The 24,131-nt window shown below is 42.6% G+C and overlaps 1 protein-coding gene across 2 annotated transcripts in view; it reads right to left on the bottom strand.

The window, feature by feature from the left end:
* eif2b3 (eukaryotic translation initiation factor 2B, subunit 3 gamma) overlaps positions 1 to 24,131 on the bottom strand; it is a 91,813-nt gene that overhangs the window by 11,436 nt on the left and 56,246 nt on the right. For both annotated transcript variants that reach the window (XM_080726082.1, XM_080726083.1), the window contains exons 6-10: positions 14,338 to 14,427; positions 9,413 to 9,534; positions 8,426 to 8,619; positions 6,942 to 7,004; positions 3,051 to 3,199 (exon numbers count right to left, since the gene is read on the bottom strand). In XM_080726082.1, the coding sequence (XP_080582208.1) occupies positions 3,051 to 3,199; positions 6,942 to 7,004; positions 8,426 to 8,619; positions 9,413 to 9,534; positions 14,338 to 14,427 (618 nt within the window). The remainder of the gene's footprint in view (positions 1 to 3,050; positions 3,200 to 6,941; positions 7,005 to 8,425; positions 8,620 to 9,412; positions 9,535 to 14,337; positions 14,428 to 24,131) is intronic.

The raw sequence follows: 24,131 nt of genomic DNA, 5'->3' as shown, positions 1-24,131 counted from the left end.
TATCAGGAATCTTATGACTAGGCAGATTCATAGTCACCCAAACATGTTTTGGGTGACTATGAATTGATTTCCACAGCATTTCCCAGTTTTGTCACACAAAAATGGCGTATTTTAAACTGGAAACATTTAATGACTGAAATGTGCCCAGTTTAAAATACACTGTTTTTGTGTGACAAAACTGGGGAAGCTACTCACTACTGCTGTGTAAATCAATTCCAAAAAGTACCCACATAAAGGGGCATGGTCGATGCCTGGAAGAACAGGCTTCTTAGATGTTTTCTTTATTTTTCGTTTTAGTCAAGATTAAAAAACAATAGCTAATTTAGCACCTCTAAAAGGCTCACTATGTGTAAACGACAGGGTACGACATTTTGCTAACTTATAAAACCAGCCTTTCCCCACTATTCGTCATACGACGGAGCATAGGGCTTAAAGGGCCAGTTCACCTCTGGGACAACCAGATCTTATTTTATTGTTGTTTGGGACACCATCAACACAATTATTTTTTGTGTTCAATCTGTGTTTTGAGATATTTTAGTATTTCAACATGAATGATGATGCATTTTGCATCATATGATGCATCATCATTCATGCTGAAATACTAAAATATCTCAAAACACAGATTGAACACAAAAAATAACTCAAACAACAATAAAATAAGATCTGGTTGTCCCAGAGGTGAACTGGCCCTTTAAGCGGTTATGGAATGATGCAAAATCACTGTGCATCAAGTCAGTATGGGCATCATCTGTACTGCAGCAAGGGGCTTCGCAGTCAAATGAAATGAATGTGGGATTGTTATGGGCATTGCTGTGTGTTTGAGCAGATATGTGTGTGTTTGTTTGGAGCTAGTCTCTGGCTGGCCACACACCAATAGACACATTGTCAGCCCGGGGCGCTGAGTTTGACCCCTCACAACACAGAGAACAAGACCCAAGTAACCCCGCCACATACAAGACACACACACACACACACACACCCACACACGCACAAACTAATGCACACATGGACACAAAGAAGCACATGTAGCGCCATGGGTTACTGGCTAAAGTTGAGCTCACACTACAGGAGTTAGAAATAAAATAATAAAAAACAACCGCATACAAAACTTTAAACTGGAAAAGCTGATAAAAGATTATTCAAGATTTTAATCTGCAGTTGCCATGGAAACCTGCCATTTTACTTTATTTTGCAGCTCCAGGGTAAAATTAATCAGAGAAAATGTAATCTGAATTTTTATTTTTTTCCGCTATAATATTTTCTTTTACTCAGAACAGAAAAATAACAATCGCGGGGTGATTGGTGCTTTTGTAACGGCCAGTAGAGAAGGCCGCTTTTTAAACATATGCGATGTAAAAGTCAGGAGACTTCCTGGTTACGTGATACCCCGTTGCATTTGGGAAATTGGAGTGTTTCTCTTCACAGGTGGGTGCCTCGTAGATTACTGTACACCGCGTCAAACGCGTCGAGGGCACAGGGTGGGAGAGTGGGAGACATCAAAGAGTTTAACGAGTCGGCGCGTCGTGGACATCAAATGAGTTAACATTGCCCTTAAAAAATGGCTGCCAAAGTGCCAGGAGGCCAAATTCACCCCTAATAACAATAATAATAATAATGCACGCCCATGCACAGATCATGCACCACGTGTGTGCACGCCGTTCACAGCGTTCAAACAATTCATGAGATAACAACATGACTGCCATGTTTGAAAGATGGGGTTGGTATGGGGGTCAAACATGCAATTTCGCGATCATGCCTAGTAGACAGAAAGAAGTAAAACTAGAAGCAGTGCTCTTCCGAGCACAGGTCTCCACCAGGCCGTGCGTCCTGGTGGTGCTACTGTATAATAGGCCAATGTAAAAAGGGTGGCATATGTTCTTCACCTTAGATCTTTCATGGCAATCGGACGCTGCATGCATGATTTCAAGCATTGTGTTCCAAAAATGTGTTTTGCTAAAGTCTACCTGCTGGTGGCGCTATAACAGGACAATGTTAAAAAGGTAGCATTTGTTCCTTGACCTAGTGGGAATATGTATGGCAAATGTCGCGGTAATCGCAAGCTGCGTTGATGATTTGAGGCATTTTGTTCAAAAACGGAGCAATCCTGCAAACTTTGGAAGCTAATATTAGCCAATCAGGATGGAATATGAAATATCAGACGGATCGGACTTGATCACATGACTATAGAGATACTGTGTACCGATTTGCATGATTTTTGGATAAAATCTCAAGGAGTAATATCCAAAAATGTGTTTTACATAAGTCGGCCCAAAGGTGGCGCTATAAAAGGCTGATGTGAAAAATGCAGGGCAAAGGTTTATCCTTAGCCTCTAGGGAGTGCGCTTACAAAGTTTGAAACTGATCGGTGGAGTTATAGGTAAAACCACAAATCGGGCTGTTATAGCGCCACCATGAGGCTGATAAAAAAAAAATTAAGTGGCATTTCTTCCTCGGCCTAGTGGGAACGTGTGTGCGCGATTTCATGATAATTGCACTTTGCGTTTGTGATTTGAGGCATTTTGTTCAAAACGGCTCAATCCCACAAACTTTGGAAGCCAATCTTAGCCAATCAGGATGGAATATGCACAGATCCGTGTCGATCACATGACTGTCGAGATATTGCCTACCGATTTGTAGGATTTTTGGACAAAATCTGTAAGAGTAGTGCACAGAAATGTGTTTAGCAAACATCGGCCACTAGTTGGCGCTAGAAAAGGCCCATTTGAAAAATTTAGGGCAGAGGTTCTAGATTGGCATCCAGGGAATGTGTGTGCTCACTTTGGCAGCGACCGGGCCAACGGCGACTGAGATTTGGCGCTCACAAACTGCGAGGACGCACGGACGGACGGACGGACGCACGGACGGACGGACGGACGGAGAGGAAAACATACTCTCCCCCATGCCTTCGGCTGGTGGAGACAAAAACGCAAAAAGGTCAAAAATTCAGGAAACTCGGGCGTGGCGGCATCAAACCACGGGAATAACTCGGGGAAACTCGTGATAGAGCAGACAATGAGTTAAACGCTGAAGATGTGACTAAGCCTCCTCACCCCTCCTCGATGGTGACTCCGTGCATGATGATGGAGTTGGTGACTTTGACCTTCTCCTTCACGGTGGTGGAGTGACCCACAGTGGACCTCTTTATGGACGTCCTGTCTGCCACCTGACAGAACGCTCCGATGAGGCTGTCTGAACCAACCTGGAGGCACACACATCATCATTATCACACAGTGTGTACAAGGGGTGGGCGATATGGAAAAATACAATATCACAATATTTTCCCAAGCTGTATAATACAGGAATCAGGATTCCTTTTCACATTGATTTTATGGTTATTTTTCAAGTTACTTGACAAAAACTAGACTCTTTGGGTTCATTTTGGGAGGTCTAAATTGAACTTTACAAGTATGTAACTCTGACAGTATACAAATGAAACCAAATGGACCCTTCAGGGTCCATTTGGTTTCATTTGTATAGTTAAGTGTAGAGTTAAGTGGAGACCTTGACATTTTAAAGTTTGATTACCACTGATTTAGACCAAAATGCATTAAATTGAATTCTGCAATGAATCTCTGTATTAATGATTAAACAGGATTTTTTACAAGGCTCTCTCAATTGTATCACGATATATGATACCTCTGAAAAGGCATATCGTGGAGACATTGTATCGTCTTAACGATAATTATCACCATATCGCCCACCCCTAGTGTGTACCACTATGGCAATATGGTAACACTTTACTTAAGCCGGTTTTCCATACCACTTTTTAGCCCGACACTACACGACACGGCACGACATCCTCCCCTCTCCCCCTCCTCCCCTCCGCTCCCGAAATATATCGACGCCCCTTTCAACTACGGATACTCGTTCTCAGTCTGTAAACACAACGGAGATGCTAACTTGCGCTAATTATTTTTAGAGATGTGGTGGACAATGTTTTAGATGCCACACACTCACACAGGTCTTCATCGAGTCTTTACAACTATAGCGACGAGTCGACGACTAACGTCGGGGTGAACATAGTCAAATAATAACTTTATTGGCCAAACCACACAAAGAAGAGTAGAGGCTAGTTGCGCTAGCATACATGCTAAGCTACAGTACAGTACATGTAGGCTACTGTAGATTCTTTTCCCCATTCAACACGGAGATGTGGTGGACAATGTTTTAGATGCCACACACTCACACAGGTCTTCATCAAGTCTTAACAACTATAGTGACGACTAACGTTGGGATGTTCATAGGGCTGTCCTCGACGCAGGATTTATCAAGTCGATTCGAGTCGCGGGGGTTAATCCGACGCGTCGACGAATCGTTTATGTAAAAAAAAGAAAAAAAAAGTGGTGCTTTAAGCTTTTAAACCACGTCAACGTAATACAATAAAACAGCAATATGTTTTAAGCCTTTAAAGTGAATTAGATCCATGAACTACCGTGCATATTGAGACATGATAGCGGTGGACACTGGACATTAATGACGATAAGATTGCGTCCAGCCGTGCGTAATTTGCCGTGCGTAATTGTGAATTGTGGAGCAGAGTAGAACAACGGAGGAGAGAATAATGCATCTCTTTGACAGCATGTCGTGTATTATTTCCACAAGTTGTATTTTCTCAGAGCACCGCTGCTGTATCAAAAGAGCTATGTTGCCGATCTGGTGCGAGATAATAAAAAGAAAACAGTTCGCCCGTCGCTATTCCTCAGCCTGAGTCCAACCACCACACACCCACGGCAGTGAAAGTGAAAGCGCATCGCGCTGGCTCTGCTGCTTCTTTGGCCAGCTCTCAAGTAGAATAACAACTCGTCGACGCATTTCCTTTCCAAGCGGTTAACTTCAAAATAAGAGCTCCCTGTTATATGATCAAGGCAACTTTCAAGTCACGTGAACTGATTTTATTTTTAAGTCTAGTAGTAGGAAGTATGGACTCAATAAGAATTACATGACAGTCACAGTCCAGCGCTCTCATACCGCACCACAGTATACTGGTGTGATAAAAAAAATTATATATTTTTGACGGCTCGACTCAAACAATTGGCGTCGATTCCGGGGGCTTAAAACGACGCGTCGATTCGTCGATTTTTAGAGGACAGGCCTAGATGTTCATGGTCAAATTATAACTTTATTGGCCAAACTCCCCAAAGAAGTAAGCTAATGTAGAGGCTATGCTAGCGCAGCAACAGGACAGTACATGTCATGTAGGCTACTGTAGATTCGTTCAACACATGCAGTTACAAATACAAACAGGAGACATCTCACTGAGATCTATATAAAATAACGGATTGCCGACGCATTTGCCGTTGATAATTGCGACTCGCGACGATATAGCCTATGTCCACTGTTTGTGTTGATTAATGTTCTTGGTGCTTCGTGGTATCTCAACTGCAGGGCTGGGGAACACAATTCTGCCTAATCGTCCTATTTATAAACAGATATATAAAACAAACAGGCTTTGCTTTTATATTTGATTTGCAGCCGTGACTGCATACTAAAATCTGTCTCAAGTTGTTGTGTTGAAAGACACAGCACAGCCGTGAGACTCTGTCTCTGACCAATCAGTATCAGCAGCGTGTATACGTCACTGATTTGGCCTCACTTAGCCCAGGCCGGGTCCACTCGAGAGTGGAGCCGTTTAAGTACCCCGTTAAGTACCACTTTCACACCACTCTACCCAGTTCCTTGTAGTGGAAAACCTGACACAAGTGGGTGGTGTGGTGTGGAGTGGTGTGTAGTTGGGCCTGTGGAAAACCGGCTTTAGTCTCGCGAGGCCAGACTGTTGACTCCAGCGATTTGTAAATGCTCCCGTCATACAGTCTGGGGTAATGTAAGAAGAATGATGAGTACCCGGTTAAAGCAGAAGTGAAGCCTCCTCCCCACTTCCGTTTCGTTTTTTAACATCGCGCACATTTATTCTAATATAAATAGAAATCATCTAAGCAGATTTTAGCTTGCTGCTTAGCAGAAATGACATTTTAAAATATATTTTCATGAACGGAAATGCCAGCTTCCATTACTCTCCGTTCAGGACCTGTAGTTCTGGCCCACACCAACCCCACTAATAATGGTGGTATAAGAGCAGCAACAACACTAGTATATCGTCATTGTCGGCTGGAAATCTCGTATCTCCAAATTGGTACGTTTTTTCGCAAATCATACAAGGCCGTCGCACAAAAGTAGTGAGCGAGTAGTGAGCGAGTAGCGAGGTGTTGTGTGCTTGTAGATAGGCTGTTTTCACTAGTTTAAATCCTTTTTAAAATGATAAATTCAAAACGAACGGTTTTCACCCGACAACGACGAAAACTGTCACTGGAGTATCGGGAACGCCACCGTCGCCCCCTGCAATGATGTGGCCCTCGGCTTGGTACCCTAGACATAATTCGGCCCTTGGGGAAAACTAATTGGGGAACCCTGCTATATAACATTCAGAGATTGTGGAATAGTTGTCTGGCTACGTGAGACTACACTTTACTTAACCCATTTAGGCCTGGAACCACTTTAACCATTATTTAATGCTTTAGCTATTGAAAAATAGCAGATATACAAGTTCACAGCCGCACTGAGAGCTTGTAGATCTGCTATTTTTGAAGATTTGTGAGCATTTTTGCAAATCTTCAAAGAAAATTCAAAGAAATTCAAAGAAAACCTTTGTAACTAAAAACTCTGCTTCTGGGGTGTCCCTGGAACAACATATTTTGAGATGGGTGGGGGGGTCCGCAGCAAAATACATGTAATTTTGGGGGTCCTTGACATGAAAAAGTTTGAGAACCACTGATTTAGAAGAATGGATTTAGAAGACATTTATAGAATCGGGTCAAAAATATTATAAGACTTCATAACCCTCGTTATACATGTTTATAATAGACTGTTGGGTACAGGTGGGGCCTCTTATCATTTTTTATATTTTTAACGTGTCGGGTAAGTCTGACCAAAAACGTTGTTCTCACCAGAGTCTTCTCAGAGACGACCGCAGACGGATGGACTGCTGGGTCCTCAAACAGTTTAGGAGCCTGATGGAGAGGAGGAATCACACATTATTAATACACACTTACAGAAAGGGAAATGTTTACGCCCCCTCCTGGGAAAGAGAACTACAAGTTGTGCACAATCTATTGGCCTTTATTCTGCATGTTCTCCTGTGAGTCCTAGGGGTAACACCTTTCTATGGGTCACAGGTTTGAATATAACAGCCACGACCATCCGGTGGAATGTTGTTTTTTAGAGCACTGTTTCCCAAACAGTGGGCTGGGACCCATTTGTGGGTCATGGACACATATTTATTTATGGGTCCCTTGATTTTTTAATTATTATTATTTCAAAACATTTTCAAAGAAATTCCATAAATTAGAACACAAATGCTTAAAGGAGTAGTTCACCACTTTTCAACCTGTCTTCATATAATAGGTCCTCACTAATGTTCATAATAAAATAGCACAATTTTTTTCTATTCAGTCTGGGTCTCATAGGAGAGCTGTCAAATCCTTCTACCGGTGACATCATCGTTTGACAAAAAATATATATATTTTTGAAAAAAAGTATTTCGATTTTTATTATTACGAGAACAATGGCTTCCACTTTAACATTGCAACTTTTTCAGGAATAGAAAGCCTGCAGTTTCTATTAGCTTGCATGCATTGATGATGTCACCGGTAGAAGGATTTGACCCACCCACAGCTCTCCTATGAGACCCAAACTGAGTAGAAAAAAATTGTGATATTTTATCATGAACATTAGTGAGGACCTATTATATGAAGATAGGTTGAAAAGTGGTGGAGTGCCCCTTTAAGTTCACAACAAGTTCACAACGCAGCGCGAAGATCTGATGTTTCACTAGTTTGGGTCCCAGGTAAAAGTCTAATTTCTATTTTGGGTCATGGGCTAAAAGGTTTGGGAACCACTGCTTTAGAGCTACATTTGTATAGTTTTTCTGAGAGATCATTTCAACATGGACAGGCCCATCGTGACACCTGTTACTACTGGGGATCCTCCAAATCTTTGTGTGATAAAAACTTTATTCTCCTTTTTTATATTAACCACTTGATCCTTTGCTTCCATATTCCATATATAGAACTTTAGCCAAAAATAGCAGATCTACAAGGTCAAAACGCCTCCCGCTGCAAGGCGTTGTGAGCTTGTAGATCGGCTATTTTCGGCAAAGAGGTTTGGTATAGAGGGTAAAAAAGAGCACACTATGTACAGAGTGAAAGGTCAAGTTTATGTATGACGGTTCAAGTGGTTACATATCTGAAAACACAAACTGACATGAATCCAAAATACGCTGAAGATTAATTTGTGCTGTCAAACGATGAAACTATATGGAATCTATGAAAAGGTGGTGGGGGTCCCTGCTTCATCTCACTCTCAGCTAAGGGGTCCTTGGCCTGAAAACGTTGAAGACCCCTGGACTAAGGCTAAAAGCAGCGCTGCTCACCAGGCGGTTGGCCTCTATGTAAGCCTGCAGTGTGTTGACGCGGTAGCAGAGGCCCTGCTCCATGATGTGCACGTAGCAGCGCAGCCTGCCTCCGTGGTACGCCTCGCTCATGTCCCCACGGTGGTCGTTCCAACACGACCGCTCCTGGGCCAGCTGCTGCCAGGGCTCGTCATCACACGACAACATCTGGATCTCTGGGAGGGGGAGTAATGACCCATGCACGCACGCGCACGCGCGCACACACACACACACACACACACACACACACACACACACACACACACACACACACACACAGTTGGACTTCAACGGACTCATATTGACAATTCAGTTTAACGCCACAATTGAACTCATTTACTGCTATTTTAAACCCCCTTCTAATGTTCCACACCGCGGTTGTTGCGTAACGTTGAAGTGAATGCGCTCGGAGACAGGATACAGGGGGTGGGTTGCCCCGCCCCCCTGATCCGGTTTGGGACTTCCGCTTCCGGTTCAGACAGACTCTCCGGACGTTATAGCCAGAAAAAAACATGGCGGATCGGCGATCATATTTTAATATTTTATAGCGATTACAGCCTATTTATGACTCGTCATATTCGTCATAGGCAGAACGGACGCATTTATATAAGTCGTCAAACTTGTCATACGCAGTGGATGAGTTAATGCCCTTATCGTTGCTCGGGCAGAAACCTCTTACTCTGTGTTCTACGTTTTTGTTTCTCCTCCCCCATAAATTAACCTATTTGATCATACTACGATGTCACACCAAAGCATCAAAAGTAGAAGATCCGCAAGCTCGATATGTGGCACGACGTTTTAGAAGAAAAGCAGTCCAAGTAAAGAGACAACTCCTCTAGATGGTTTCAGTGGTTAAGATTCCTTATTTCAAGGGAAATCGTGTGTGTGTGTGTGTGTGTGTGTGTGTGTGTGTGTGTGTGTGTGTGTGTGTGTGTGTGTGTTTGTGCGTGTGTACGTGCATGGCGTTACCATCTTTGTTCTTCTGGTTGTGCTCGGCAGTGTCATCTTTGGTCATGTGGTCGTTGGTGCTTTTAGAGAACTGTTTCCTCACTAGATATGGCAGCAGCTCTCCACGGATGGAAGAGATGGACCTGAGAGAGAGAGAGAGAAAAAGAAAACATTGTAGGGATGCAATTACACATTATTTCCTTGCCGATTATTCTATTCAACACAAAAAGTTTGAATATGGAGATAAGAGGTTTCTGCCCGACAACAACATTATAATACTTCATGGTACAGTAGCTTTGCAGTAGCGAAGAAAAAAAAAACGCATAAAAAAACAAAACATAACTTTTCACTGCCGAAACCGAACCTACATATCTTTAACTGGGTGTGGGCTGTGGGGCCGGTAAGGGACCTGAATATTGCAGAGGGGGGCGCAGACCCAAAAAAACGGTTGAGAACCACTGACTTTACACAGTAAAATCCTCCGTGTTCATTTATCTGGCAGTGTACAAATAGAACTAATTTAGAACTAATACTAAACCATTAACCCATTTAGACCGGGAACCCAATCTGTGTCACGTTAGAACCGCTTTAACCATTATTTTATGCTTTAGCTATTGAAAAATAGCAGATATACAAGCTCATAGCGCGACACCAAGTGCCGCGCTGTGAGCTTGTAGATCTGCTATTTTAGAAAAATCTATAAAAATGTGTGCGAGTCTTTGAACATGTTGACCCCATTCTATGACTTTATTCTAAATCATTCTTCTAAATCAGTGGTTCTCAAACCATTTCACGTCAAGGACCGCCAAAATTACATGTATTTGGCCGCGGACCCCCATCTCTGTTCCATGGACCCCCCAGAAGCAGAGATTCGAGTTACAAAAGTTTGCTTTGAAAAATATATACTCAAAGATTTGGAGACATTTTCAATTTCTTTTTTTTTCTTCAAAAATAGCAGATCTACAAGCTTGCAGCGCGGCACTCGGTGCCGCGCTGTGAGCTTCTATATCTGCTATTTTTCAATAGCTAAAATATAAAATGATTCCAGGCCTTAATATAAAACATAATAAAACTGATTTCGGATTTAAAATGGGCTTTAAGCAGACTGTAAAATGGGCTCATACAGGTTGATACGGATGGAGAGATGATACAGTATTGACGGATTTTGACATCATTATTGCATTATAGCCACGCCAATAGTGTTCAATAAACAAGTGTTACCCAGTCATAATTGCAATGGCACAGTAGTTTTGTTTTTCATCGGGGAATAAAAGAAAGTGGATTAAAGCGAATGGTGTTTTTACACTCCCTATGTAAACAAAGACTTTATTTATTTCCTTCCTTCCTTCCCTCTTTTCTTTCCCTTCCACCTCCCTCTCTCTCTCTCTCTCTCTCCCTCTCTCTCTGTCTCTCTCTCCCTCTCTCTGCACTGTGCTCTGCTTCCTCTCCCCCTCTCCGCTGCCTCGCTCGCTCATTCTCGCTTTTCTTTTTTTAAGGGGAGATTTTGTAATTTCCATCTGAATGAAGAACGCCAAACAACAGTTACTCTGTCCATTTTTTCTCCTTGAGTGCCACAGTGGCTGATGAGAGAGAGAGAGAGAGAGAGAGAGAGAGAGAGAGAGAGAGAGAGAGAGAGATAGAAAGGAACCGAGAAAGAGTTGTGAAGAGTAATTGAAGGGGAAAAAAGCTCAATAGAAGAGCTGAATTGAGTTAAAAGAATAAGTCAAGAAAACATGAAGGATGATGTGCAAGGTCGGGGGATGGGGATGGGGGGGTGTTTTACTGATCTGATAAAATAACATTTATATCGGCCTGCGTGCACGTGTGTGTGTGTGTGGGGGGGTGTGCATGTGTGGGTGTGTGCATGTGTGTGTGTGCGCCGCGCGCACATTGAATTCTTCAATATTGAAGATATGGTCGCTGCCAGGTGGAAACCTTGTATGTCCACATCTGTTGTGGTCCACACCCTTTCACTTGAAAAAAAAGTCTAAATGAGCAAAATAGCCGATCTACAAGCTCACAACGGGTCGCATGGCGACACGATGTGAGCTTGTAGATCGGCTATTTTTGCCACTTTCGTGTGACACCGTAGTGTGACGAAGTAGGGCAGGGGTCTTCACCAGGGGCTTCCGGGACCCCTAGGGGGTCCCCAGAGTTACTACAGGGGGTCCTCCAAATCTTTGTGTGATAGAAACTTTTTTCTCTTTTTTTATATTAAGCACTTGAACCCTAGCGTCCATATTCCGAGAACTTTTGCCAAAAATAGCAGATCTACAAGCTCACAACGCCTCGCACTGCGAGGCGTTGTGAGCTGAGCTTGTAGATCAGCTATTTTCGGCAAAGAGGTTTGGTGTAGAGGGGAAAAATAGCAGACCAAGTACAGAGTGAAAGGTCAAGTTTATTAAGTATTAACGGTTCAAGTGGTTAAATATCTGAAAACACAAATTGACATGAATCCAAAATACACTGATGATTGTGCTGTCAAACGATGAAACTATATGGAATCCATGAAAAGGTTATGGGGGTCCCTGCTTCATCTCTCTCTCAACTAAGGGGTCCTTGGCCTGAAAATTCATTTACAAAAAAAAAAAACGTTGAAAAGTTGAAATGCGGAGATAAGAGTTTTGTGGCCGACAGCAGCGATGTGAAGGAGGAGGCGTTCTGGGAGGAAGAGGACAGCTGCATATGGTTTTGATGGAGAAGCTGTTGTAGATGATGGTGGGCTGTGTGTGTTAGGCCTAATGGCTGATTTATATTTGGTTGAGCGCCGTGTCGTGCACACACAAAAAATAGCATGAATGAACGCCCATCTACAAGCTCACAACGCCATCGCGGCGCGACGCATTATGAGTTTGTAGATCCGCTATTTTCAGTGCGAGACACCGCCGCGCAAAACCAAGTATAAATATATTTAATACGCCGCCATATGACAAACTATAAATAAGCCAGGCTTTACTGTGTGTCTGTGAGTGAGCATGATCTCTTTCTTGGCTGTGGGTTGATTCCAAGTGTTGGTCAAATTACATCCTCTATCAAATGATAAAATACGTTTTTACCTCGGGCTATAACATTTTCTGGACCCAATCATTTTTTTCTTGGATAAAAGCAATTACGTTTTTACGGAGTGACTCCATATGCTGTGGGGTGAGCTGTCTAGAAGAGTGTCTGTCTGTCTGTCTGGGGGCATGTCTGTGTGACTGTGGCTAATCTCGTGAATCACAGGACCCATTAGTGCCACAATTATTGGAAAATATAAGATAATATAACCAATACATTTTGAAATATTAAACTTTCAGGGTTAGTGTTACCTGTCAATGCAGACAGGTAAAAAATTGTAGATCAGCAATTTTAGCTATTTGTCAAAGGAAGAAATTAGGGCTGTAGGTTATACCTGGTCAGTGGTGGAAAAAGTAATCGCATTTTGTACTCAAGTAAAAGTATCAATACTGCAATGTAGAAATACTCTGTTAGGGTGCCCTCACACCAAAATACCTAGAGTGGAATCCTAAAAAGGTTTGAGAACCACTGGTATAGAGCATTAACAAATTCATCCACCAGGGGCATTGAAACTCATTCTTATGACTTCCTATCTAGCCAAGCTTTATAAACTAGATTATATATTTTTTAAAGAGAAAACTAAAAACTAAAATAAGCGAATATTCGACTTTGGTGAACAACGTCGAATGGTGACTTTGATATTCCAATAGTTGGTGAACGCCCTAATATGGACCACTTTTTTTTTCTGTCTACAGCAAATCTCTTCGCCAAAAAATAGCCAATCCGTTGTGAGGTTGTACTAGTATAGATCGGTAAATGGCCTAATGTTCCCACCAGAATATAAATGCTGGGGTCCTAGAAAATGTCAAACAAGGCATTTAGTGCAGTGATGGAGAGGGTCTAAACCAGTGGTTCTCAAACTTGGGGTCAGGACCCCAAGTGGGGTCCCCAAGTTATTGTGTGGGGTCCCCCCACAGTATTAGTCCCCACACAGTATAAGTGTATACAGGGTATCTGCACATTTATACAGTGACAATTTAAGGAATAAGGACTTTCAAGACCGTTTTAATACCAAAATGGCCAAACTGTCAAATAATTAATTAAGCAAGAGGTGAACATTGTGAAAATAGCCGATCTACATGCTCACAACGCCTCGCAGTGCGAGGCGTTGTGAGCATGTAGATCTGCTATTTTCACAATATTTATCTGTGAAACACATTAAATGTAATACCTACAATTCCAAGTGCTTGTCAGGGTGGGGCTCCCCAGTTCAAATATGTTTATTTCGGGGGTCACGGCCATAAAGGTTTTAGAAGCCCTGGTCTAAACAGTGATCAGCGTGGATGTATACCAGGCTGGCCGGTACCTGAGGTGTCTGTGTGAAGGGGCTAAAGGCCTTACAGGCTGCCTGGCGACACATAGTAAAACAAATTAACACCTCGCCACAATACCCTGCTAAAATGACCCTTCAAAGCCTTGTGCAGCTCACACACTCAGCAATGAATGTGTGTTAAATGTTCAAGTGTGTGTGTTTAGGCCTAGAATTATTGAATGCTTTAACTATTGAAAAATAGCAGATTTACAAGCTCACAGCGCGGCACCGAGTGCCGCACTGTGAGCTTGTAGATCTGCTATTTTTGAAAAATCGTGATTTTTTTTTTGCAAGTCTTTGAATATATCTTTTTTAAAGCGAACATTTGTAACTCAAATATTTGCTTCTGTGGGATCCCTGATACGAAATATTTTGAGACGGGGGTCGGCGGCCAAATACATATACCGTAATTCTCTAGAGGTCCTTGACATGAAAGAGTTTGAGAACAAAAATAGCATATCTACAAGCTTGCTTGTACAAGCTTGTATATCTGCTATTTTTCAATAGTTAAAGCATAAAATAATAATATGCAATAATGTAATCATGTTGTGAGAACAGAACACACAGGGTAACTCACTTGTTGTCAGCCAGGAAGTCCACCACTGACTTGCGCAGGCAGTAGAGGTGAGCGTCCACCAGGCCTGTCTTGATGTGATACCTGGGATGTCTGGTTGGAGACAGAAGCAGCCAGAGAGAGAGAGAGAGTGAGTAACAACATGAGACAGATCATTCATTCAACCATTTCATAACAATATACAGCAGGGGTCTTCCACATTTTCAGGGCAAGGACCCCTTAGTTGAGAGAGAGATGAAGCAGGGACCCACACAAACCTTTCTTAGATTCCATATAGTTGGACAGTACAATCGTCAGTGTATTTTGCATTCATGCCGATTTGTGTTTTCAGATTCAGATTCAGATTTCTTTATTAACCATTGTGTAATACACATAGGAATGTTTAACCACTTGTTGAACCGTCAATACTTAATAAACTTGACCTGTCACTCTGTACTTAGTCTGCTCTTTTCCCCCTCTACACCGAACCTCTTTGCTCTTCGGTCCGGGACCAGTCCGATTGCCCAGCTGGTCAGCAAGGACCTAAATCGGCTGAGGTTTTGGACAAGGTTGACACCCCCCAGTCACTGCGTGTCTCCACTGAAAGCAGTGGTAGTGGGCGACTTGAATATACAAGGAAAGGAAACACTTCTTTGGTATTTTATGAAAATGTTGCAGCGTTTTATTTGTCTGTCATTCTATGTTAAATGCCTGAGGGTAGCTTGCAAGCTCCCAAGCCGCGAGGGTGCGTCAACCTTGTCCAAAACCTCAGACGATTTAGCTTCTCGCAGGTGGTCAGGGTTGAGCGTGCCTTGCTCAGGGACACATTGCTGGGGATGGAAGTTGGAACCTGAAACCTTCTGTTTCCCAGGCAGCCTCTCTACCCATTCAGCTATGGCCATTTACTTCATTAACTTGCACATAATAATAATAACAATAATAATAACAGCAGCGAATTCCCCTTTCAATTCACCAAAAAGGAAGGACTCTCTCCCTGTTTCCTCTCTGTACACTGTACAGAGTATCAATGCAGAGAGGAAGAGCCCCATTAGGAGACCTATACCAATGAGGAAAACGTGGGCAGGGCTAAGTGACTCCAATGGAATGTCACTTTGTGAGCTTAAGTGCATCTGCTATTTTTGAAAATGTTCTCAAAAATGTTGAACTAAGAATTTAGATTTTCTTTTTTAACACAAATGTTCTCTTCCGGGGGTCCCTTGCACCTAAGATTTTCAGTTGTTTTTTGTTTTGTTCCCATGTCAAGGACCCCCAAATGTATTTGTCTATTTGGGGGTCCTTGACATGAAAAAGTTCAAGAAACACTGGTCAACAATGGAGACGGACGGACATAGTTATTCTAAAAAAAAAATACCACTTAGTTACTAACCAAAAGTGCAGGCAAAAAAACACTAAAACCTACACAAAAAACGAAACAAGGAAGATCAGCACATTTGTATCAAAGCCAGAGGCGACAACATTCATTAGTGTGGTTGCCTTCATACTGCTACTTCTGGGGAACATTTGTTTCTTTTCTTTTTTCGCCCGTTTCGCTACAAAGGGCAATTACGACGAAAAAGCTTTTTTACAAAGACAATTATTTTCATCACACACAGTTTCACGGCTTGCTTCTCATTTCCACCCACACTGTAAGGGTGGACTGGCTCTGCTCCTCCTCAAGACCATGTCATAAAAGGCAAGAGACGGCTCAGGGAACCACATAAAAGTCACGGAGCGGTGACATCTGTCTTCTGTCCTCTGGCGACATGGTACATGGTACATGTCACACACCCTCCCTCTCACCCCCTCTAGAACTACCTCCTCCACCATCTACAACACGGACACAGGACCAATGCACGCACATTCATGCATGTGTGTGTGTGTGTGTGTGTGTGTGTGTGTGTGTGTGTGTGTGTGTGTGTGTGTGTGTGTCGGACACACAGGCAGAGCTCTAACAACCTGTGGTGTGTTAAAAAAGTGACATTTATGAAGCGTTGAGCCAACGAAAACCATCTCATCTTTTTTAGGCTGCAATAAACAAACCCCCCACCCCCCCTGCCATATTTCTTCTTTCAAGCCCGATTTGTACTCTGGCGAACGACAGTGTTGCGCGCTGGGAAAATCACAGATCCACAAGCGCCTATTTTAGCCGTACTGTAGATGCCGGGCGACGTTGGTGTCTAAATCATCATCGCTCAACTCTCACGCCAACACATTCCGTTGTGTCTCCACCTCTTGTCCCTCCGTTTTCAATTCAGTCAGTCCCTTTGCTTAATGCTTACCCCCCTCTCTTTCCTCTCCTCTCTCTCTCTCTCCTCCCTCTATCTCTCCCTCTCTCTCTCTCTCTCTCAGGTCCTGGGTCCTGCCTGCAGAATGTACTATGAAACATTGAGAGTGACTCAGGAGGAGTGTTTGGTCACGCAGATTTCACAACCAGATGCTGAAAGCAATAAATCACACTCTGCGTGTGCGTGTGTGTGTGTGTGTGTGTGTGTGTGTGTGTGTGTGTGTGTGCGCGTGTGTGTGTGTAAACAAATCTGCGGTGAATTATGATGACTGTAAGCCCTACTATTAAACAGCATAAAGAGGACATGTGTCTAACCTACCAACCAGTAGATGACCCCCCCCCCTCCCCCCAAAGCACACACACACACACACACACACACACACACACACACACACACACACACACACACACACACACACACACACACACAGTGACTGTGTGAAACTTCACATGTGGTCCCAATGTGCTTCTTCACGCAACAGCTCATATGTTAGCATATCCTGACTGTGTGTGTGTGTGTGTGTGTGTGTGTGTGTGTGTGTGTGTGTGTGTGTGTGTGTGTGTGTGTGTGTGTGTGTGTGTGCGTGATGCGTGTGTGTGTTTATGTGCGTGTGTGTTTATGTGCGTGTGTGTTTATGTGCGTGTGTGTTTATGTGTAATGGGCTAAAGGTAGAATTAACAGGAACACCAAACATGTGACATCATTGCTGCCACCTGTGGGCAACCAGGCCAGATATCCAGGGATGGCTGGCCAGTAGCAGTGTGTATGTGTATCTGTGTGTGTGTGTGCGTGTGTGTGTGTGTGTGTGTGTGTGTGTGTGTGTGTGTGTGTGTGTGTGTGTGTACTCGCCTCTACAGTATATGTCGTCGTGCCTGTGCAACATGCATGCACGGCCGTTGGCCTGCTTTGAGCTTGCAGATCTGCTATTTTTGAAAAAATCGTGAAAATGTGTGCAAGTCTTTTAATATTTTTGACCCGATTCTATAAATGTCTTCTAAATCCTGCTTCTAAATCAGTGCTTCTCAAAAATGTTCATGTCAACGACCCCCAAAATGACATGTGTTTGGCCGAGGACCCCCATCTCAAAATATGTTGTTCCAGGGACCCCCAGAAGCAGAGGTTTGAGTTACAAAAGTTTGCTTTGAAAAATATATATTCAAAGATTTGCAAAAATGTTCATGATAAAAAAAAAAATAGCAGATCAACAAGCTTGCAGTGCGGCGCTCGGTACTCATTTGTACACTCTGAGTTGCAATTGGGTAAATTAACATATCTTTAGAAATGTGCATGTAGTGGTCATGTTACATGTCTTGTTACTTGTGTCGGAACAATAAAAAAAGTTAAAGAAGAAGAAATGTGTAAGACGCTTCAGAAATCAAGAAAGATGGGCCCTCGACTACAAGAACTGCTACGTTCTCGAAGACTAGAACTCATTTTGCTAATTGCTACATGTGCCATATTCACACACAACAGCGTGAAAGAGCAAAATGGCTGCAGTGCGGCTTTATTCACACAATATTGGAGAAAATAATAATTTAGCATAGCATTCAACGCATCATTCAACTGTCTAGAAACGCCTTTAGAGTTACAGTATACTGTATATGAGGGTTACCTTTATATAAAAAATGTGAACACAAGCTCATGCAAGGCATCACATCACACCTTTGTGCAACGCATTTAAATCTCTGAGCCGGCTCCTAGAGCATAAACATTTTCTGCATTTACATCTTCAAAAAAACCTTGGCATTTCTGCCAGGAAATGGAAACTGTCCTGCTTTCCCGTCCAACAACACTATCATGTGTGGTGGTTGTAATGTAGAGTCGATGTAGAGGCTCGGCGCAGAAAGGGGGAGGAATTTTACGAAGCTCCTCGGGCTAAGGAATGACTCAACCAACGACTTAATGACTTACTACTAAAGTACTACTAAAGTCCACAGTGGGAGATGAGTCACACCACTCTCTCTCTCCCTCTTTCTCTCTCACACACATGCGGAGTGTAATGTCTTATTTAATTACAGCTAAAAACCCCACCATGGAACATGACTCAAGTGCAGCTGAATGACTGGGTCCTCATTAGTCTGGTTTCCAAATAGAGGCTTAATAGAGCTTAGCCATTATCTATGGCATTCAGTTCCCTCTAGAGCAGACTGTGGGATTCCTTTTGTTTTGCATCTTGGTGCTAAAGCTGTTGATTTCTTCCGTGGGCCACATAAAGCCACATAAACTTATATTGAATTGCATTAAAGACAATGCTCGACTGATCCTGGGCGAGCTGCACACTTGCCCTAATATGGACGAGAGGGGGACAGTGTGATACTTGGTACCCAAACATAACACCCACCACGTTTTGCATCCTTGCACCGTGACATCATTGACTTTTCCTTCTGTGTGGTTGTGTGTGTTTTCCTTGTAACTTCCTACCACCGAATATCAAAAAGCTGTACGAGAACCCCTAAGTGCCAAAGGAAAAAGACTTAAAGCGATTAACAATCAGTCTGCAAAAAAAAAACGAAAAAAAAAAAAAAAAAACGTTTTGCCTCCACCAGCGGAAACTTTTGTCAGCCAAAACCAGCCTGGCAAATCAACCAGAGGTTTGGTTCCGCTCCAAGAAAAGAAATCAATACGGGTTGGCATGAAGAAACAACTAATAAATCAAATGAATGAATGAAAGAAACAAAGAAAGCACTGCCTGGCCAGATATGAAGGCCTAGAGAACGAGTGCCGCGCTGCCTCGGCTTCCTATAGGGCGGTGTTTTTATTTCATCTCAAAGACCCCCATAACTCTGAGAGTGTACAGTGTACAGAGTTACAGACCTGTAAGGGTTCCATTCGGAACCCCCTCAAGGAACCCTGAGGGTCCCTGGACCCCCACTTGGAGAACCACCGCTATTGGGGAACAAACAGGACGCCCACCTGGTTTTCCCCACAATGCAACGGGGCTGTTTCCACCAGACCTGGAATGTGTGCGCAGCCAGCGGTGCATTTTAATTGGACACAGAGGGAGACCCCCAGACACATACAGTACAACTGATACATGCAACGGTCTTCACCAAAAGTAACTTAATGTAGAAAGAAGTACTCGTGATGTCCTTTCATTTATTTTTATGTTTTTATAATTAAGTGTGCTTGTGGTTGAAGGGTATGTTCTGGGCCTTTTAAATCCGGTCTGATTATCATTGTCGAGAAGTTCTTTCATTCCCTTGAAAAACACCAGTGTTTTGTTGCGATTGAGCCAGTAGAGACTCAAGTTAATAGATTTGGGGGATTTTAAATACAAAACATTTTGAGGTTTTAGCCTTTGTTCTAAGTTAAAGAATCATTGCAGTGCGACACGCTACCCGCTGTGAGCCTAACACTAACTCCTATTTATGTGTGACACTGTAGTATTATCCTTCACAGCCACTCGTTTTTATCTGAAATTTCACGATTTGCAAAAGAAGTCGTTAAAGAGGTGGTGCCATAGTTTTGTACTTTTTCTGGTTTTCATGTGTCTAGGAGGTTGACAGTACTTCATTTGACCCCCTGGTGTGGTTGTTATGAGAAATGATGCATTCTCTTTTTATTTGGGTTTTTAGCTGGAGGATGCCACCTGCTGGGTCAGACGTGCCGTTCCAAAAACACCCATACTTATTACATCATAGAATCAACCCCTCCCCTAATTACTAATTGTGGCTAACTTCAGCTGGGTCACCACCCACCATGACAACCACGCATACCAATGAACTGGTGGGTGTGGCCACATAAAAACATAATTTTAACTCTTTCTGTACACTTTTTCGGAAGAATTCTTCCTCCTAGTATAATCATAATAGTAGATAATCATGTTTTATAGAGGGGAAAATCATGGCACCTGCACTTTAAGTCCTTAGAATTAGGATTTGGACCGCTACGTTTTTTTTATCGCACAACAAATGGGCCCAGGGCCAGGTCGCGTGTGAGAGGGTGTGGAAAGCTAAGCTGGAATGTACGAGGGAAGAGTCTGCGCGGGTTCTTCACACTGTTTAATCGATTCCTGGGTCAAACACTCTCACATGTGTTGAGTGTTGTGAGCTGACACACCTCGAACTCGAGGAAACTGGTAGGGATGGGACAGGGGGCAATCCCATGCCGGGCTAAGGTTTGACTTATACTTGGTTGTATGCTGGGTGTCGCACTCTGGAAAACACCAGATCTACAAGCATAAAGTACCCATTTAGAACGGGTACACATTATTGTGTATGATTATTTTATGCTTTAACTATTGAAAAATCGCAGATATACAAGCTCACAGCGCGGCAAAAACCTATGTTTCTATGTCAGCAATCTGGCCAGCCGTCGTCAAAGAAAAGGTCCTTTTCACTTAACTGGAGCTCAGTTGGTCTGTTCTTGGCGAGAAAAAGAACATCTGGGAACTCAGATTGGTTCTTGAGAGACTACTATGTCAGTGGTGCTCAAACCTTTTCATGTGACGGACCCCCAAAATTATATTTGTTTGGCCACGGACCCTCATCTCAAAATATTTAGTTCCAGGGACCACCCAGAAGCAAAATTTGAGTTACAAACGTTCGCTTTGAAAACATTTGCACACATTTTCACGACTATTTCAAAAAATAGCAGATCTACAAGCTCGCAGCGCGGCACAGTGAGCTTGTATATCTGCTATTTTTCACTGGTTAAAGCATTCAGTAATTCTAGTCCTAAAGGTAAAGAGAGGTAAAGTGACATAAGGACATGCTGAGGGGTATTTGGGTGGACTGGCAGGCTGCTGGGACAGATAGAAGGACAAAGGACAAGCTGATTGAACAGAGGAGTGTGTAAATGGATGTCTGATTACTAACATGGACATTACATTAAAATCTCAACTTGATTTGTTGTCTGGTTTCGTACAGACAGTGACTGGAAAGCCCCCCGGGGCTTCTTTCATTTCCTGTACATAAAACTAAATTTCTATCATGTGCTAGCGTGGTAGTCTCGCATGGCAAGACAACTATAACCACAATCTCTGAATGTGTATATGGAGCCTGGAACTACACATCCCAGAAGCCGACAATGGAAGCTGTCATCCGTTCGTAATTTCAACACATTAAAATATACCGTAATTGCTGGACTATAAGCCGCACCAGCTAAATTTAGAAACAAAAAGAAACGTTTACATATATAAGCCGCACCTGACTATAAGCCGCAGGGGTCCTTCCTGCTTCCCGCTAGAGCGCCCCTGGCGGCCGTTAGCTGTATAAATCTATATATAAATCCTTGTTAAAGACCATTGTAAAACGAACTAACTGGCCGTTAGCTGTAAAAATCTTTATATAAGCCGCACCTTTGTATAAGCCACAGGGTTCAAAACATGGGAAAAAAGCCGCGGCTAATAGTCCGGCAATTACGGGAAATTTAAAATAGCTTTACATTTTATTTTAGAATTTCCATTTCTGCTTATAAGAAAGCAATATAGGCTTCTATTATTTTGATTTATATTAGGATAAATCTGCGTGACTGTAAAGATGAAATGGAAGAGGAGAGGAGGCGCTTTATCCCCTGATAATTCTCAGAGCTTCTGTTGCTCCAGACTGTATGAGGGACGCATTGTGGCAACAGTCTGGCTCACAAGACTACTAGCGGGGGGCTCTAAGGATGGCAGGTCGCTCCAACATGGCTCGAAGCGACACGTTGTGTGCTTGTAGATCTACTATTTTCACAACTTTGGGTCCCGGGCACAAGTGTGATTTTTGTTTGGGTCTTCCATTTTTTTTGCCATTTAGACAGTGGATAATCTGGGCGTAAAGGGGTTGCATTTGAGTGTCTGTATTAGTCATGGGGGTGTTTTGGGCATAACATAAATCAGTGTGTGTCGTCTCCCATTTCCTTCAAGAGCCAAGTGCTTTAAATAACAGTGTGTCAGGTACACACTGTTATTTAAATGATGGATTCGGCAAAAGTTGGATCATGAGACGCGAACAATGTTCTGCTTCGGAAACCGGTTCTGCTCATTGTTGCACGAAGTGAAAGCATTTTTAACCGTCTACAGGAGAAGCTAGTGTGATATAATGATGTCAGCAGATGGGAGGGCTCTCTGCTCACCTCAACCTTAAACATCAAGTGGAAACAGGAGGTGGACCACCCTCCATTATGGCCATGCTGCGGCTGGCATTATTATTACAGTCCAGTGTTGTTTTTGACAGCTAATTTTGATTTCGTCATAGTCTTTTGAATAAAATGTCATTTAGTTTTAGTCATAATTTAGTCACCTGAAAAGTATTAGTTTTAGTCTAATTTTAGTCGACTAAATGTCAGATTAGATAAGATTTTAGGTGACTAAATCTACAGTTGATTTAGTCAACTGAAATGTATTTTGGCAGGCCTTGATGGCATCGTAATGACTGATTTTACACTTGGTTGTGTGCTGAAAATGTGTGCAGAAAATAGCAGATCTACAAGCTCACGACGCGTCGCACGCAACACCTGAGAGCAACCCAACATAATATGACTCTCTTCTCCACTAGTCCCTCCCTAACATTTTAGTCTAGTTTTTATTTTGTTGACGAAATTGTCAATATATTTAGTCTTAGTTTTAGTCACCACAGCTTAGTTTTTATTTAGTTTTGAGTTTTCGCCAGTGAAATAAACGCAGTCGACAAACATTTTTCGTCATAGTTTTAGTCAACGAAATCAACACTGATATAGTCGTTACAGGACATTACTATTAGTATTGTTGTGTAGGGCTGTCAGTGAATATTACATAGTCCCGCCAGGAATCTGCAAGGAAAAAGTCTTGATTCCGCAGAGAACAATCATGATTCTGCAGAGAACAATTCTTGATTCTGTTGCTTGATAGTTAATATTCCATGGACATTAAAAAAACAACCTAAAATTACCAGTTATTAACACAAACTCTGCCATCAAAATACCCCTTTGTACCCCTTCTCTGCCATGCCCGTAGAGCCCGTAAATGTAATAAAAATTAATTAAAAAACATTTTTTTATCGAATCGCAACTAAAATAGGCCGGAACTAATGCTCCGTGATCGGTTTCTACACGGACACATTATTGAGCGGACCACTTTAACATTGGAGTCCCTGAACCGGAAGCGGAAGTTCGTCCTCTATTTTGGCCCAGCTTACTGTCTACACTCCGCGGCTTACAGATGGAGAACTTATTGATCAATTGAAAAAGTTTCAACGGATTTGAGAAGCTGATGGAATACGCGAACACACGAGCAGTGTCCGATCACGCACGATGGGAACTGGACGAGCGCCCACGTTAACAGGTAGGACTCGGAGAAGCCGGCAGTGAAAGACATAGAGAAATTAACGGGCTTTACGGCCGTAAACTACGAATGAGTTAAGCAAATTAAAATTTTGTTTTAACTCATTGCATGCCAGGCCCGATAGTCCAGAGATTATTTCAATGTCTTTCCCTGCCAGGCCCGATAGTCCCGAGAATTTCCGCCATTTTGAAAAAAAAAAAAAAAAAAAAAAAATCAATTTTTTTTTTTTCATTTTTTTTTTACCCCAAAAAATGTAGTAGGCATGATAGAAATCGCGAAATTGCATGTTT

This window comes from Nannobrachium achirus, assembly GCF_963921795.1.
Source record: "Nannobrachium achirus genome assembly, chromosome: 5".
NCBI classification, from domain to species: Eukaryota; Metazoa; Chordata; class Actinopteri; order Myctophiformes; family Myctophidae; genus Nannobrachium; species Nannobrachium achirus.
The sequence above is the reverse complement of the archived record's forward strand: the minus strand, read 5'-3'. Positions and strand labels throughout refer to the sequence as shown.